General features: G+C 33.6%; 1 protein-coding gene across 1 annotated transcript in view; it reads left to right on the top strand.

Moving 5' to 3' along the window:
* CACNA2D3 (calcium voltage-gated channel auxiliary subunit alpha2delta 3) overlaps positions 1 to 12,489 on the top strand; it is a gene marked incomplete at both ends in the record, with an annotated part of 463,508 nt that overhangs the window by 405,290 nt on the left and 45,729 nt on the right. The window contains 2 exons of the mRNA XM_084292978.1: positions 6,130 to 6,191; positions 7,126 to 7,170. Coding sequence (XP_084149104.1) covers positions 6,130 to 6,191; positions 7,126 to 7,170 — 107 coding nt within the window. The remainder of the gene's footprint in view (positions 1 to 6,129; positions 6,192 to 7,125; positions 7,171 to 12,489) is intronic.

The raw sequence follows: 12,489 nt of genomic DNA, 5'->3' as shown, positions 1-12,489 counted from the left end.
CTAGGAGCTCCCCTGAGCTGTAGACTTGGTACCGAGAATTTATCACGGGGTAAAAGAGTGGATTTTTGTGGGAACCCTTGTGTTGGGTCTGTCTGTTACAGTGTTACACTGTTACAGTGTTGGCAGCACATCAGCACATCAGCTACTATCCTCTAAAGTTTGAAATACGGCATAACTGTGTGAATGATAATTTACAGATAACCTGTTTTCTTCCAAGTTCCTCAGTGAAGCTTCCAGAAAAGGCAATAGACTTTCAGTTAACAACATCTATCTATCTATATATTTTTTTAATGTTTTCGCTCAATTTATGTCCTTTTTGTGTTTCCTTCTGTTCCTGCTGCTACTTCATTAGTCCTCCATAAGAAAGATATGTGTCAGGGAGTCAGCAGGAGTCTGGTTTATGATGATGTTCACAGACTGCCCTCCACAGTTCAGTTTTTCAGGGATTGACTGCAAACCAAGCCCTTCAGCTTTCATTTTTTTTTGGTTTGAGTTTGAATGAAGTTTGGCCTCACACCAATCATCATCCTGCTCCCCTTTCATCTTGGCCTTACATCAAGATCCGAGTATCTCCTCCCTTTTTGCTTAAACTTGGCCTCCAGGAAATACCACTTGCCACTGCCTTCCCTGTATCTTGGGAGTTTCCACCCAGACAGCTGCTTCTACCACCAATCCTAAACATCTTCTTGGAGAAAGTAGTAGGTTTAAGGTCAGTGAATAAAGAGGGAGAGCTTCTACTTTCCCTTGTCCACTTAAGAATTCACATATTTACATGTTGCATCCCAATACACCTGATGAAGAAAGTGTTCTGTGTGTTAGCTAAGATCTTATGACATATTATGAAAACTATTGTCTTGCATAACAAAGCACAGGCACATATATACTATATACTTACATAGTACTTATAAATTTATGTGTAGTCATCCCACTTATTTGAAGATAAAAAGATAAAAGTAAAATACCAGTAACACAAGATTTTTTTTTTTTCAAATACTTTTAGAATCCAAAACAATTCAAACTTTGAGATTATTTGTATTTTGCATTGTATCTAGGTTAGTAAGAGACTTGTATTTGGGGAATTCAATCTGTAAATTTTAATGAGGCACAGTAGATCAAATTTAGTTAAAAAAAAAAAAAAAAGAAAGGTATGTGCACATTCAAATGGATTTTAAAAATAAAATTATTTAGGGGTATCTAAATATTCTGTACACACATTTGAAAAATATATTATTTTTGTTGGTTTGCTTGTTGAAAACTTTTCATTTTCAGCCCAACAGAGATTGACAGCATCTTTTCAGCTACAAAAAGTTATTAGCTGTAATTTTTTCATTGAGGAAAGAAATACTTTTATGCCATTTATCAGTGAAAAGCAAGTGTCAGTACAGTATGAAAAATTCAGGGCAATAAAACAATTAGGAAATTCTCTATACTATTGTCTTGTGCTCTTTCGATCTGGTATACTTTTATGAAGTATTTTAAAGCCATGTTTTGTACTGTTCTCTGAATTTCTTTTGTAGTATGGGCTTTTCAGATGATATACTAATTCAGTGCTAAAAGTTTGTTAGGGTGGTTACATTTGCATGAGTGAGATGGCTTATCCAGAGAGAGTTTCACGCTGTGATTCATAGCTATTTATAACATTGACGCAATCTGGTGAGTTCACTCATGGAATGGAATTAGTACCAGGCACTACCTGAAACTCCCCACAATGTGAGGTTAAGCATGAAGGTATCATTTTGAAGAAACTACCAGAAAAGTAGTAAAGCACATTAGAAATCTTCACTAAGTTATATGTATATTAAAAATCAAAACCAAAAAACAATAAAACCACAACAACCAACAATGACAAAAACAAACAAACAAAAAACACTCCATCTTGATTTAAAAAAAACATAGTTTGTGAATAATATTAGTGTCTTAGCCAAATACACAAATGATATTTAGTTTTCCATGGGTAGGACTGTTCTTTACTGTAAGAAAAATAGAAGAAAGTACACAATTACTTAATATTTTGCACCATCTTTTTGCTAACTATATACTTTTATCATGGGATAATTATAACAGTTAGTTACTGGGATGGCTGGCATCACCACCAAGTATTAAGGTTGCCCAATGCTTCCAATTATGAGCTTCTGTTTTCAGTGTATTAAAGCTTAGCAAGACTTAAACTATTTAGGCTGAAATTTTCTATTCCTAAGCTTAACACTAATATTTTTTTCATGTTAAAAGAAAATTCTGGGCATCTTCTGTTTGAAGAGAAGAAAATGAACTGGTTTGAGAAGAGGAAGGTATGGGTAGAATCAAAAACATCGCTGAGGTCAGGAAGGAAACTGAATGAAGTGTGAAGTTTGGAAGGGTGAAACTGGATTTTACTGTGCAAGTACACTGAAACTGGAATTAGAAGCAGTCTAGGAAGTACACATTCAATAAGTGCTAATTCATATTTTCTTTTATGTATCCCACTGTGATGAAACAATTACTATTACTGGGAATATAGCTATATTAGATGATACTGGACCATAATTATTTTACTATATATTGCTATACTCTGAATAGCTTTAATTTATTAGCTAAGACTTGTCTGTATTGAGTTAAAAGAAAATCTGTTATCTTTTTAATTACACTACCTACCACGTGTTTTATACTGTAGCCGTTACATATGTAGCTGTAACTTGTGTAAGTATTTTGACGGGCATTGCCTTTGGAGGTGAGAATCTTCCAGGAATCTGTAATAGAGGTACTTTTTGACAGTTACAATGTTTATTGCTCAGTATTATGTTTTGGAGTGTAAAATTAAACATCTCGTTCTTTGGCTAAGCTAAAACCAGAGAGAGAGATATTTTGAACTGAAACAAAGATTTAGACTATAAACAAAAGAAGTGTAATTTATTTTTTTAAGTAGCTAAGGATTTGCTGGATTATTTCCCAGTTATTTTAACAGTAACAACAAGTAATAGGAGTAGTCAGAAAGGAGAGAATCTTAGGGAGTCTCAGATTAATGTACAACGGCGATACAGATAAAAAAAAAATAATAATCCTGCTTCAATTCTGTCTCCAAGATTTCTTATTTTGAAGACAAATCTCACTTAAAATAATTCCATAGGATGGCAATAGGATGTTGAGCATCTTTAGTGTATAAGAAATTATTTTAGGTTAGCTATACTCTACTTTCTGTGGAAAAAGGGAACGGAGATCTTAAGATATTTCTCTAACTGTGCTGATCTAGTCCTTTTATACAGTGTTAAATTCTATAGGTATTCTACAGTATGGAAATGCTTTCAGATTTTACTACTTTTTCCTTCGGTTTGTATTTGGAATCCCTATCCCAGGTTTATAGGGAGACTTGTCTCCTCTCTTGCCTGAAATAAATCAGTCTGATCTATTTTCTTCTCTTATTTTCAGTAGGAGTTGGTACTTTTTACTTATATAAGAGCATAAGAACTCTTATAATTCTGTGCACAGAACAGGAGTCATTTATTGAGGAAGATTTCTTTATCTTTCTGTCCATTTGCTTATCCATGGAGATCTTGAAATGAACACAAGCAATTCTGATCTATTCTGAGAAGTTATTTTCTTTCATTCAGTTTTGCCTTGATACTAAACAGCCCTGAGCTCTGTAGAAGTTGAGCACTTCTGAATAATTTTATCCTTACAGCATCCCACAGAAACAATGAAAGATTACCCTCAGCCATGGAATAACTGCATAAGGAACTGGATTAATTAACAAAAATTATCACTGAGCCAAGAATTTAACTGTAATTCTCAACCATCTGGTATTTCATGGGGTATGTGCTACAGAATACTGGTCACTGTATCAAGCAAAGGAAAGAAGTCTCAGGGAGTTAATGTCTGCTATCTATAAGCAGTGTTAAAGTTATTCAGTGGAATTGTCTACGTAAATTTGCTAGTATTGTTGATACAAATATTTGGATTTGCAGTATTCATTTGAAATGGCACATTTTGTAGTACAGAAAATAGGTACATGAAGAAGGAGCCTTAATGTCCCTCCAGCAGCTGCCATTAGTTGGTCTTCTGTGTTCCTTCAGCTCTAGCCCATTCTTCTCAGTAACAGTACAAAGGAAAGGCAGCAGAGAAGACAAAAACATTTCTCCTCATCTCTGAATGCTCATTTTTCCTGGCTAAAGAAGAGTATCCCTTGTATCCATTGGCCTTTTTTGTTGAACCAAGCCTACAAATGTTGAACGAAATTTAAATAAATATTCTGTGTAAAGATCAACTATAGCTTTTTTTTTTTTTTTTTTTTTTTTTTTTTTTTTTAACAAGTGTGGATACTATGGATACTATATGTGGATACCATGCTGAACAATACCTCTTCCTCTAACCCTCTTACCTTGATGGTAGCTGTTACTTCCAAGAGACTAAACAAAGAATTAGTGACTCAGTGGTTTGTGATTTTGAAGTTTGTCTTTTTGTTGTTATTGTTTTTTAAATTGACATGTTGCCAAGTCATAAAACAAGGTTTTAAATATAAAGTAACTTGAAGCACCAGTATTTCATTCTGAAGTTCTGAAAGCTGAAGGACTAGAGATTGCTCAGAAGAATGTATTGGCTCTAAAAACTTTTGAAGTGTATTTGAATAGTTCTTAAAGCATGGCAATATATATGTCCTGCAATGGCTACAATGTTCTTGAAAAGCGTAGGAAAAAGCTTGCAAAAATGCTTTATTATCACCTTAAGGGTTAAAAAAAAATATTATTCCATACACTAGCATTGTTAATTCTTTTTGAATATTGACTGATTCATATACTTGTAGGCTGAATTATAGGAAACATCCATAATTGTCATTTTTTATATATCACTTGGATATTTAGAAATTATTCATTCACTGACATGGAAGTTGCTACGTGGATTCTTCAAGACAGTGAAATGAAAACAAAAAAGGTAAAAGGTGAGATTAAAATCTCACAGTAAAAATTGCTTCTTCAAAGAAAATTCCCATGCTTCTTTCACTATACAGTGTTTATGGAAGTTGTGTTTTCTTCTCCTATCTTGAAACATAGTTACAGATCATGTAGCACTTAATTTTCTAAAAATAACTACAATGTTTTCAAAATTATGGGAAATATGTATTCTGTTCCGTGTTATACTTAAATGTTGCCATTATAACATTGCATGACCTTGACCTAGACTAAAGTTTAAGATGCATTGCTGTTTTACCTCGTTAAATGATACTGTACCTCATAGATTAGTGGTAGAGCTTCTCTAAAAGGGGTAGAGAAATAAACTGAGTCACTTAACCATGTGCAGAAATACCTCCAAAACTAATTTGTACTTTAACTGGCAAAATATGTAGCAAAAGACATTTAGATGTAGAGCTTAGGGATATGGTTTAGTGGGGACTGTTAGCGTTAGGTCAGAGGTTGGACTCAATGATCTTGAGGTCTCTTCCAACCTAGAAATTCTGTGATTCTGTGATTCTGAGATTTTTGCAAAAATAAGGAAGACAGTAACTGGTAATGTTTAGCCCTTCAGTTTCTACAAATCTAGACTACTCTTGAAATCATGGGCAATCATCTGAGTGCGAGCAGGCTCAATTTTCCTCCCTAATCATTTATTTCCTATTGCAGTCTGTCTAAGAAGCCTCAGAATTCATAGGGCTAAAACTATGAAAACAAAACTGCAGCTGCTTGTATCCTGTCATTTGCATGAAGAGGGTTGCTCTTATGTTCTGTAGAAATTTCGTTTTTTTAAAGATCTTATGTTAGAAAAAGGCTTCTTATCTTCATCTTACTTCATGGATGAAATGACCCACTAACAAATGATCACTTGAAATGTTGACCAGTATTCTCCTGTTGTTTCAGCAAACGTTCGTGGGTTTCAGCACAAAATGTATAATGTATTTATGCACAGCTTGTGATTCTGCTGCTTAATATGGAGACATATGCAATCTGAATAATGGTTGCTCTGCTGCTTATTATATTAGCAATATCTTCATATTTAAGCAAGCTATAAATTATTTAAAATGTGACTATGTGGTCTCCAATTTAATTATTTGTGTCTTTTTATTGCAAGACTAGCTTTCTCTCTTTATTATAGGACTATTTCTCCTTCTGATTTATTTTAAAGAAATGTATTATAACATATTGGTTTTATTTCTATATTTCACAGCTGTGGGTATCCAGATGAAACTTGATTTTTTCCAGCGGAAATTCTGGACTGCGAGCAGACAGGTATGTTTTAAATTGAAATTTTTCTTGCCATTGAATCCATAGCACCTTTCTAACTGTGCAATTGATCAGCACTTTTTTTTTTTCCCACAAAACTACTGCAAACAATATATTTTGAGTTATATAAACAGTTATCTCTTCATATATACCTTCCAGTTCAAAATTAGACAAAGGAGTATTCAGTCCTCTTGATCCCATCTTCAGTGAAGAAAATAGGAAGATAATTAATTTTATGCTCCTATATATAAGGAGTTACTTTGTTGACCTGACATTAATTTTCTCTGTCAGAAAAAGGGGAACAGCAGACCAGGCTGTTATATTTATTCATTTTCAGTGATATAGAAATACAGGCAGAAATATGTCTTCTTGCTAACTTAGTACCTTTCTTCCAACATTTAGTTAACTCCAATATCATGTACATTGACTAGTCAACTAGGCTACTGAATCAGGCTTGGCATCTATAGTCTTTAATAAACTATACCTAAAGTTTTAGTATATAGAATTTGTGTTCACTGAAGAGCTGATCATACATTTTCTAATCATTAGGAGATTTCATCCCTATTTTGAGAATAGATTGGAACCATACTATTTCAGAGAATGATTCCTAAAATGCTGGTCCTACCCTACCCCACTGGAAAATCACGTATTCTTGTTGACAAATGGTCAAAAGCTGCTAACACAAAGGAGATGAAGGTGTTTATAGCAGTTGACGATGATACCTTGTGAATGCACCCTTTCTTTATGGAACAGAACATGATTGGTGAATAGATTGAATACTTCCCTACTCTTGTTTTTAGAACAATTTCTGGCTTTGATAAAAATTGAAACAATGTCCAAATTTTTATAATTGTGCTCACCTTGATTTTGGAAATGTCATTTTATTTTTATTATAAAACTAAAACTGAAATATTTTATTGATTTTTGGTATTGTCTCTAGTGTGCATCTCTTGATGGCAGATGTGCTATAAGTTGTGATGATGAAGTAAGTATTTAACAGAACTTTATTTTCCATTTATATATCTGTTGTAGTAGAACATGAAGTTGATTATAATGTACACTGTGATGTTCAAACAAAATTAATCTCCTGGCATAATTAGGAATCACCTTCCAAATATAATGCAATTTATATTAGACATTTTATGACTACTTACAAACATCCATTTATTTATGAGGTTGACAGTGATATCTCAAATATGCATTGGAGGAAATTTTGTTTTATTAATCCAGTTTTGGAAGTCACATGAAACTATTCTAAAGCATTTATTTTCTACTTCTTAATTGTCCACCTGAGGTAGAAACTAGCCTCTGATGTTCACATGAATATTAAATAAATTATTACCAGTATAATATAAATGCAGAATTGAATCTATGCAGTAGTAATACATGAATAGCACTTCAGAAATAGAAAAGAAATAACATCAGTCAGTAGTTCTTAGTGATCTCACCAAAATAACTTTTTACGTAATATTTAATTTGGTAGATAAAAATAATATTTTTAGTGTCTTATGCATAGGCTTTTGCAAACCATTTAATATCATACCATATGATATTTTGTTCAAGCAACCAATGTGTCACAGGTTGAGTGAATTAAAAAATGGTTAACAAAGTACTGTCTGTACTGATACATGGGAAGGAATCAAATATGCAAGATTCTAGCAAATCAGAGTTGGGTTTTAGATATTGTTTCAGGTATAGTTCTTATCAGTAATTTGGAAGAAAACATAAACCACTTATTGATAACAACATTGCATGATCTCCAAACTGAACGAATTGTGTGAGGAAATCTGGGTCACCTGATAACTGTGCTTGAACAAACTGCCTGCATTAAGGTATCATGAAATATAAATTCATACAACTGGAAACAAAAACTTCAGGCTGTATTCACATAGTTCAAGGGCACTATCCTGAAAAATAGTAATTCTAGCAATATTCAAGAACCATGGCAAAAAATCAGACGAATAGGAAATTCTCTTTTCACACAGTGATCCGAAAGAACTGTTGCAAAACATACATTAAAAGGCAAGAATCTGCTTGCCTCTGTAATTCATGCCAATGTAATGTTTTTGTGATCTATTTAAAAAGTAGAATACCATTGTTTAATATAATTATAAAGTTTTCATACAGTTTTATTCTGTTTTTATACATCTGAGTTGTTTTCAGAGAAGCTGCTATCTGTATCGCCAGAAGTGAGCAGTCAGTGTGTTCTTAGCTTTTGCTGCCATTTACACCCTTTACAACAAAGTGATAAAAAGTATTTGTACAGCAAACTGAAAACTGTTTCCCCCCACCACTGAAAACTCTGGTATTTAAACAACCCCTCTTCATCTCTTCTGAAGATCTTCAAGTTCTCACAAATTCCTGTCTATTCTTTTTATAGTGGAAACCAACATACATTATTTGTCGTATTCCATAAGTCTTAATTTTCTCTGTCTCTCTGTTGTCTTTTCTTATCTGTGTTCTAGTCTGGATGTAAAGATCTATTCCTGACTGTTTCAGCATTTGAATTAGGCACGCCTTTCTTTTCTCAGAGGTGCTGCATGTCCTGTATTAATGTATTTCCAACGAAATCCCTACATTTTCCACCACCTGGACCACTGTTCTGACTGTATTCCTACCTGTTCAGTAGTTGATTCATTTGGAGTAGCCCAAAATTCATTCAGGGCTGTTCAGCACATTAAAATAATAATAATAATAACAATACTAAAAGTAGTTACATAAAGTACTTTGTGATATTTCCTGTAATGAAAATTGAGCTGGGTTGGGCTTTCTGGAGAACATGTAATTCAAAATCCAAATAACTATGGTCAAAAAAGTTCACAAATCTATTTGAGAATTCTTTCTAACATCAATTTTTATTACATTGTATATGTTGTTCTTTAAGGCAAACAATGTTATTTTATTTTTTGGATTACTTTTGTATAAAATTATAAAAAGTTTTAAAGATACATCATCCATCTTAGCAATCACACTTCTAGTATTCTACTTCATAACCCCATATACAGAGACATTGAAGTGTGTTTTATTGAAAAATGAATCCAGTATGCACATGCAGTGATATATATATATTATTTTATTTTTTTAAATATGTCCGTTCAGTATGAAACTCAGATCACAAAAACCATTCCGGAGACAAAGACAAAACTTCAGACATCAGCAATTATAAGAGTAGAGCATTAACTTCTTCAGCAGAAGAAGATAATCTGAAGGACAGAGATAGTAATAAATAATGGAAAACTTGCAGTAAGCTCTAACACAGAATTGTGATGATCATGCCATCTTTGGCCATGAAATGGACCTTATGAGTCTTTAGCATTTCTAGTTGTAAAGACTTACAGACTTCTCCATTTGCAGCTTGTATTATTTTAACCAAGTAAAGTAAACTTATAATTATTAAGTAATTATTAATAAACTATTTAAAAATATATATATATAAAAAAAACAAACAGATTCCTCCCAGGTGTATGTGTGTGAAAATACCTATTTAGCCTCAATTTCAGGCTGTCATTTGCATTAACAATGATTTTAAGGAGATCTCATAATGTTTATTATCCCATTCTCCTAAAAGTGATCATGCATCCATTGACAAACCAGGTCTGTGGAACTTTTAATTAGCTAAAGTTTCCTGAATTTGTTATATTATAACTTGCTACAGATTTAAGGTGCATACTTTACCTTGAGTTGTTTCCATCACCTTTAGATATCAGTAGGTTTCCAGTCATAGCCAACGAGTTTGAGAAGTATAGCTGCACATAGTCTGCACAGAGTGCTGTGTAAAATCTCATTTAGCACACTTTTAGGATTAAAAGCTGAGCGGAGATGACTTCCTTTGTTTGAGATAGCCTTTGTGACAAAATAGTTAACAGTACGCAATTTCTTCTGTAAAGGAGTCTCCTGGCTGCAACGTGTTCAACTGCTTCATCCAGACAAGAATTGTTGATATTTTATCATTGCTGCAAAGATGCTTATGGTCTGTCCATGGGAAGAACTGAGTATACAATGATAAGGATAAGGAACTTCTTTTTATATTACATTCATAGGCAAAGAAAATGCTGCTCAAGGGCTTTTCAGTTATTTTCAATTGACATCAGCAGGAGGACAGGAGGATCAACACAGGGAGTTGTATGAACCTTGATAATTTGAACCTTGATAATTTAGAGGTTCCAAGCTTTTTTTTTTTTTATACGCTATCTGTTAATAGGACTCAGTCAAATATTACAGGTCCCCAATAATATTCCACAGCTGTCTTTTCTCAACAGTAAGAAAATATATAATGAACAATTACCATACAATTAAAGCACTTAAAAATATTAAGAAATGAAACTAATGGAAATAGGGTCTCACAGTAGTCATGCAAAGAATTAGTTGAGGAATTTGATTCTGAAATGCAGTTGCATGACAGATTTTCAATTCCTCGGAAGTATTTTTTTTCTTTCTTTTTTCTTGTTTTTGTAGTCTCACATTTTATTCTATTTTATTTTATTTTAGGCTTTTTGGTTTCTTAACCCTTATAACATTCCATTACTGTTGTTATATATTGGAACTGTGACAAATACGTAGAGGACTTGAACTTCATCAAAGTTACTGTACTCCAAATGTGTTCTCAGACCTCAGTCAACATTCTTGGAGTGTTTATTCTGGACTTCATGCCTGCTCTGTTTTACAAGCTCAGGGACTCTCCACCTACAGAATGTTCCCCTTGAAATCTGGAGTTCATTGAATGTGAACCTTTGGGCAAACCTGTATGTAGTTCACTTCCAACACCTGTGGACCATTGTGAATTAAACCTTTTTCATACAGTTGTAGTCTATGCAAATATTATTATCCCATATGTTAATTTTGCATTTGTCATTTTCTATTTGAGATTTGCTGATGTAGTGGACAAATAAATGCACCCCACTGTCCTTTTCAAATGCTAAATTTCATTTGCAAAATTTTCCTTTGGTGTAGTACCGAATAGTGAAAATTAGTTATCTTGCTGGCTGATAGGTGAATGAGTGGTCCTGAATGAACATTTCCCCATTGTTAAATGTTTCTAAAATGGATAGAAATAGAAACCTAGTTATCTTCAAACATCTCTAACAAGATGCAGATTCCACTTAGTGCCTGTCTCTGATAGCAATTAGCTATCATTAGCATCGTTTAAAATTTTGAACAGTACTAATAAATGACTATGCCTTAGAGATTTGACCCATGTGGATACGTACTGTTGAGTCACGGCAGTGTTTACCCAACTGTATGTAATCCATAAATTACAAAATTAAGCCTACACTGTCTCAATGTACCCAATGTAACTACTCTTAATTATTTTCTATGCTGTGGAGAAATATTTTTTTCTAATGTACTGTCTTTAGATTAATCTTTCATGCATGAAGACTTTAAATAAGTGTCCTCAAAAGAGCTCTTTGTTGGCTTAGCTCTTCTCTTAATAAAGTTTATGGGAGGTTTATGATAGACTTTGGGGATAGTAGTGTTCTGGAGTTACAGTCCAACTTCTGAAATTCCACTCTTCACACACCATTGAGGTTAAGTAGCTGCCTCTTCTGAATGCATTAGCTCTACTCGGTTGCTTGCCAGAATCATCAGCTTGTCATGTTGCATTTGACAGTTTCTGGCTTTCTAGCAGATCAAAGTTTGGAAATATTGAGTTGTTTCAACTTCCTTTTTGATGTGTTTTCTGCCACTAGCGGTGTCTGGAGCTTAGTTCCCCTATTAGAAAGAATAGCCTGCACTTGCATCAGAGAATTACAGTCATTTCAAACTTTTGCCTGGTTTGGGTTTCTTTGTATTTTCAAAACTAAATTTCATGCCAGCATTTCTGCCAATCCCTCTTCTGCAGTTCCACAGAACAATAATGTATGGCCAGAGTGAGAATCAAACTCATCTAGGAATCTCTTGAAAAATCAGGCTACATTTTCACAACACCCTGCGCAACTGCTACTGCAGAATCAGCCCTACTTCCTTTATAAAACTGCAGAGGGATTTTGCTGGAGGTGTACAGGGTGTCACTAAAAATTCAGGGAACAATGTTAAAATGTTTGCTGATTTAGACTAATGGTAGAAAAATGTTAAGGATGTAATGCCGAGGTAGGTATTTGGCAATAATGAAGAGAAACTGAGTTATATCAAGGTTTGAGTTGAACTTTATGTTTAAACTCTGAAGCACAGTAATTAAAACTTTGCCTGTAGCAAGTAATTCACTTAAGGTTACAATAGTGCATGCATGTATGGAGGGAAGCACTGATTTGAGTTTACCTAGTTTTATGCAATTTATAACTCCGACCTATGAAAAGCTAACAGTCCT

Source organism: Netta rufina, assembly GCF_964035555.1.
Source record: "Netta rufina genome assembly, chromosome: 10".
NCBI lineage: Eukaryota > Metazoa > Chordata > Aves > Anseriformes > Anatidae > Netta > Netta rufina.
This window is presented reverse-complemented; position numbering and strand designations above follow the sequence as displayed.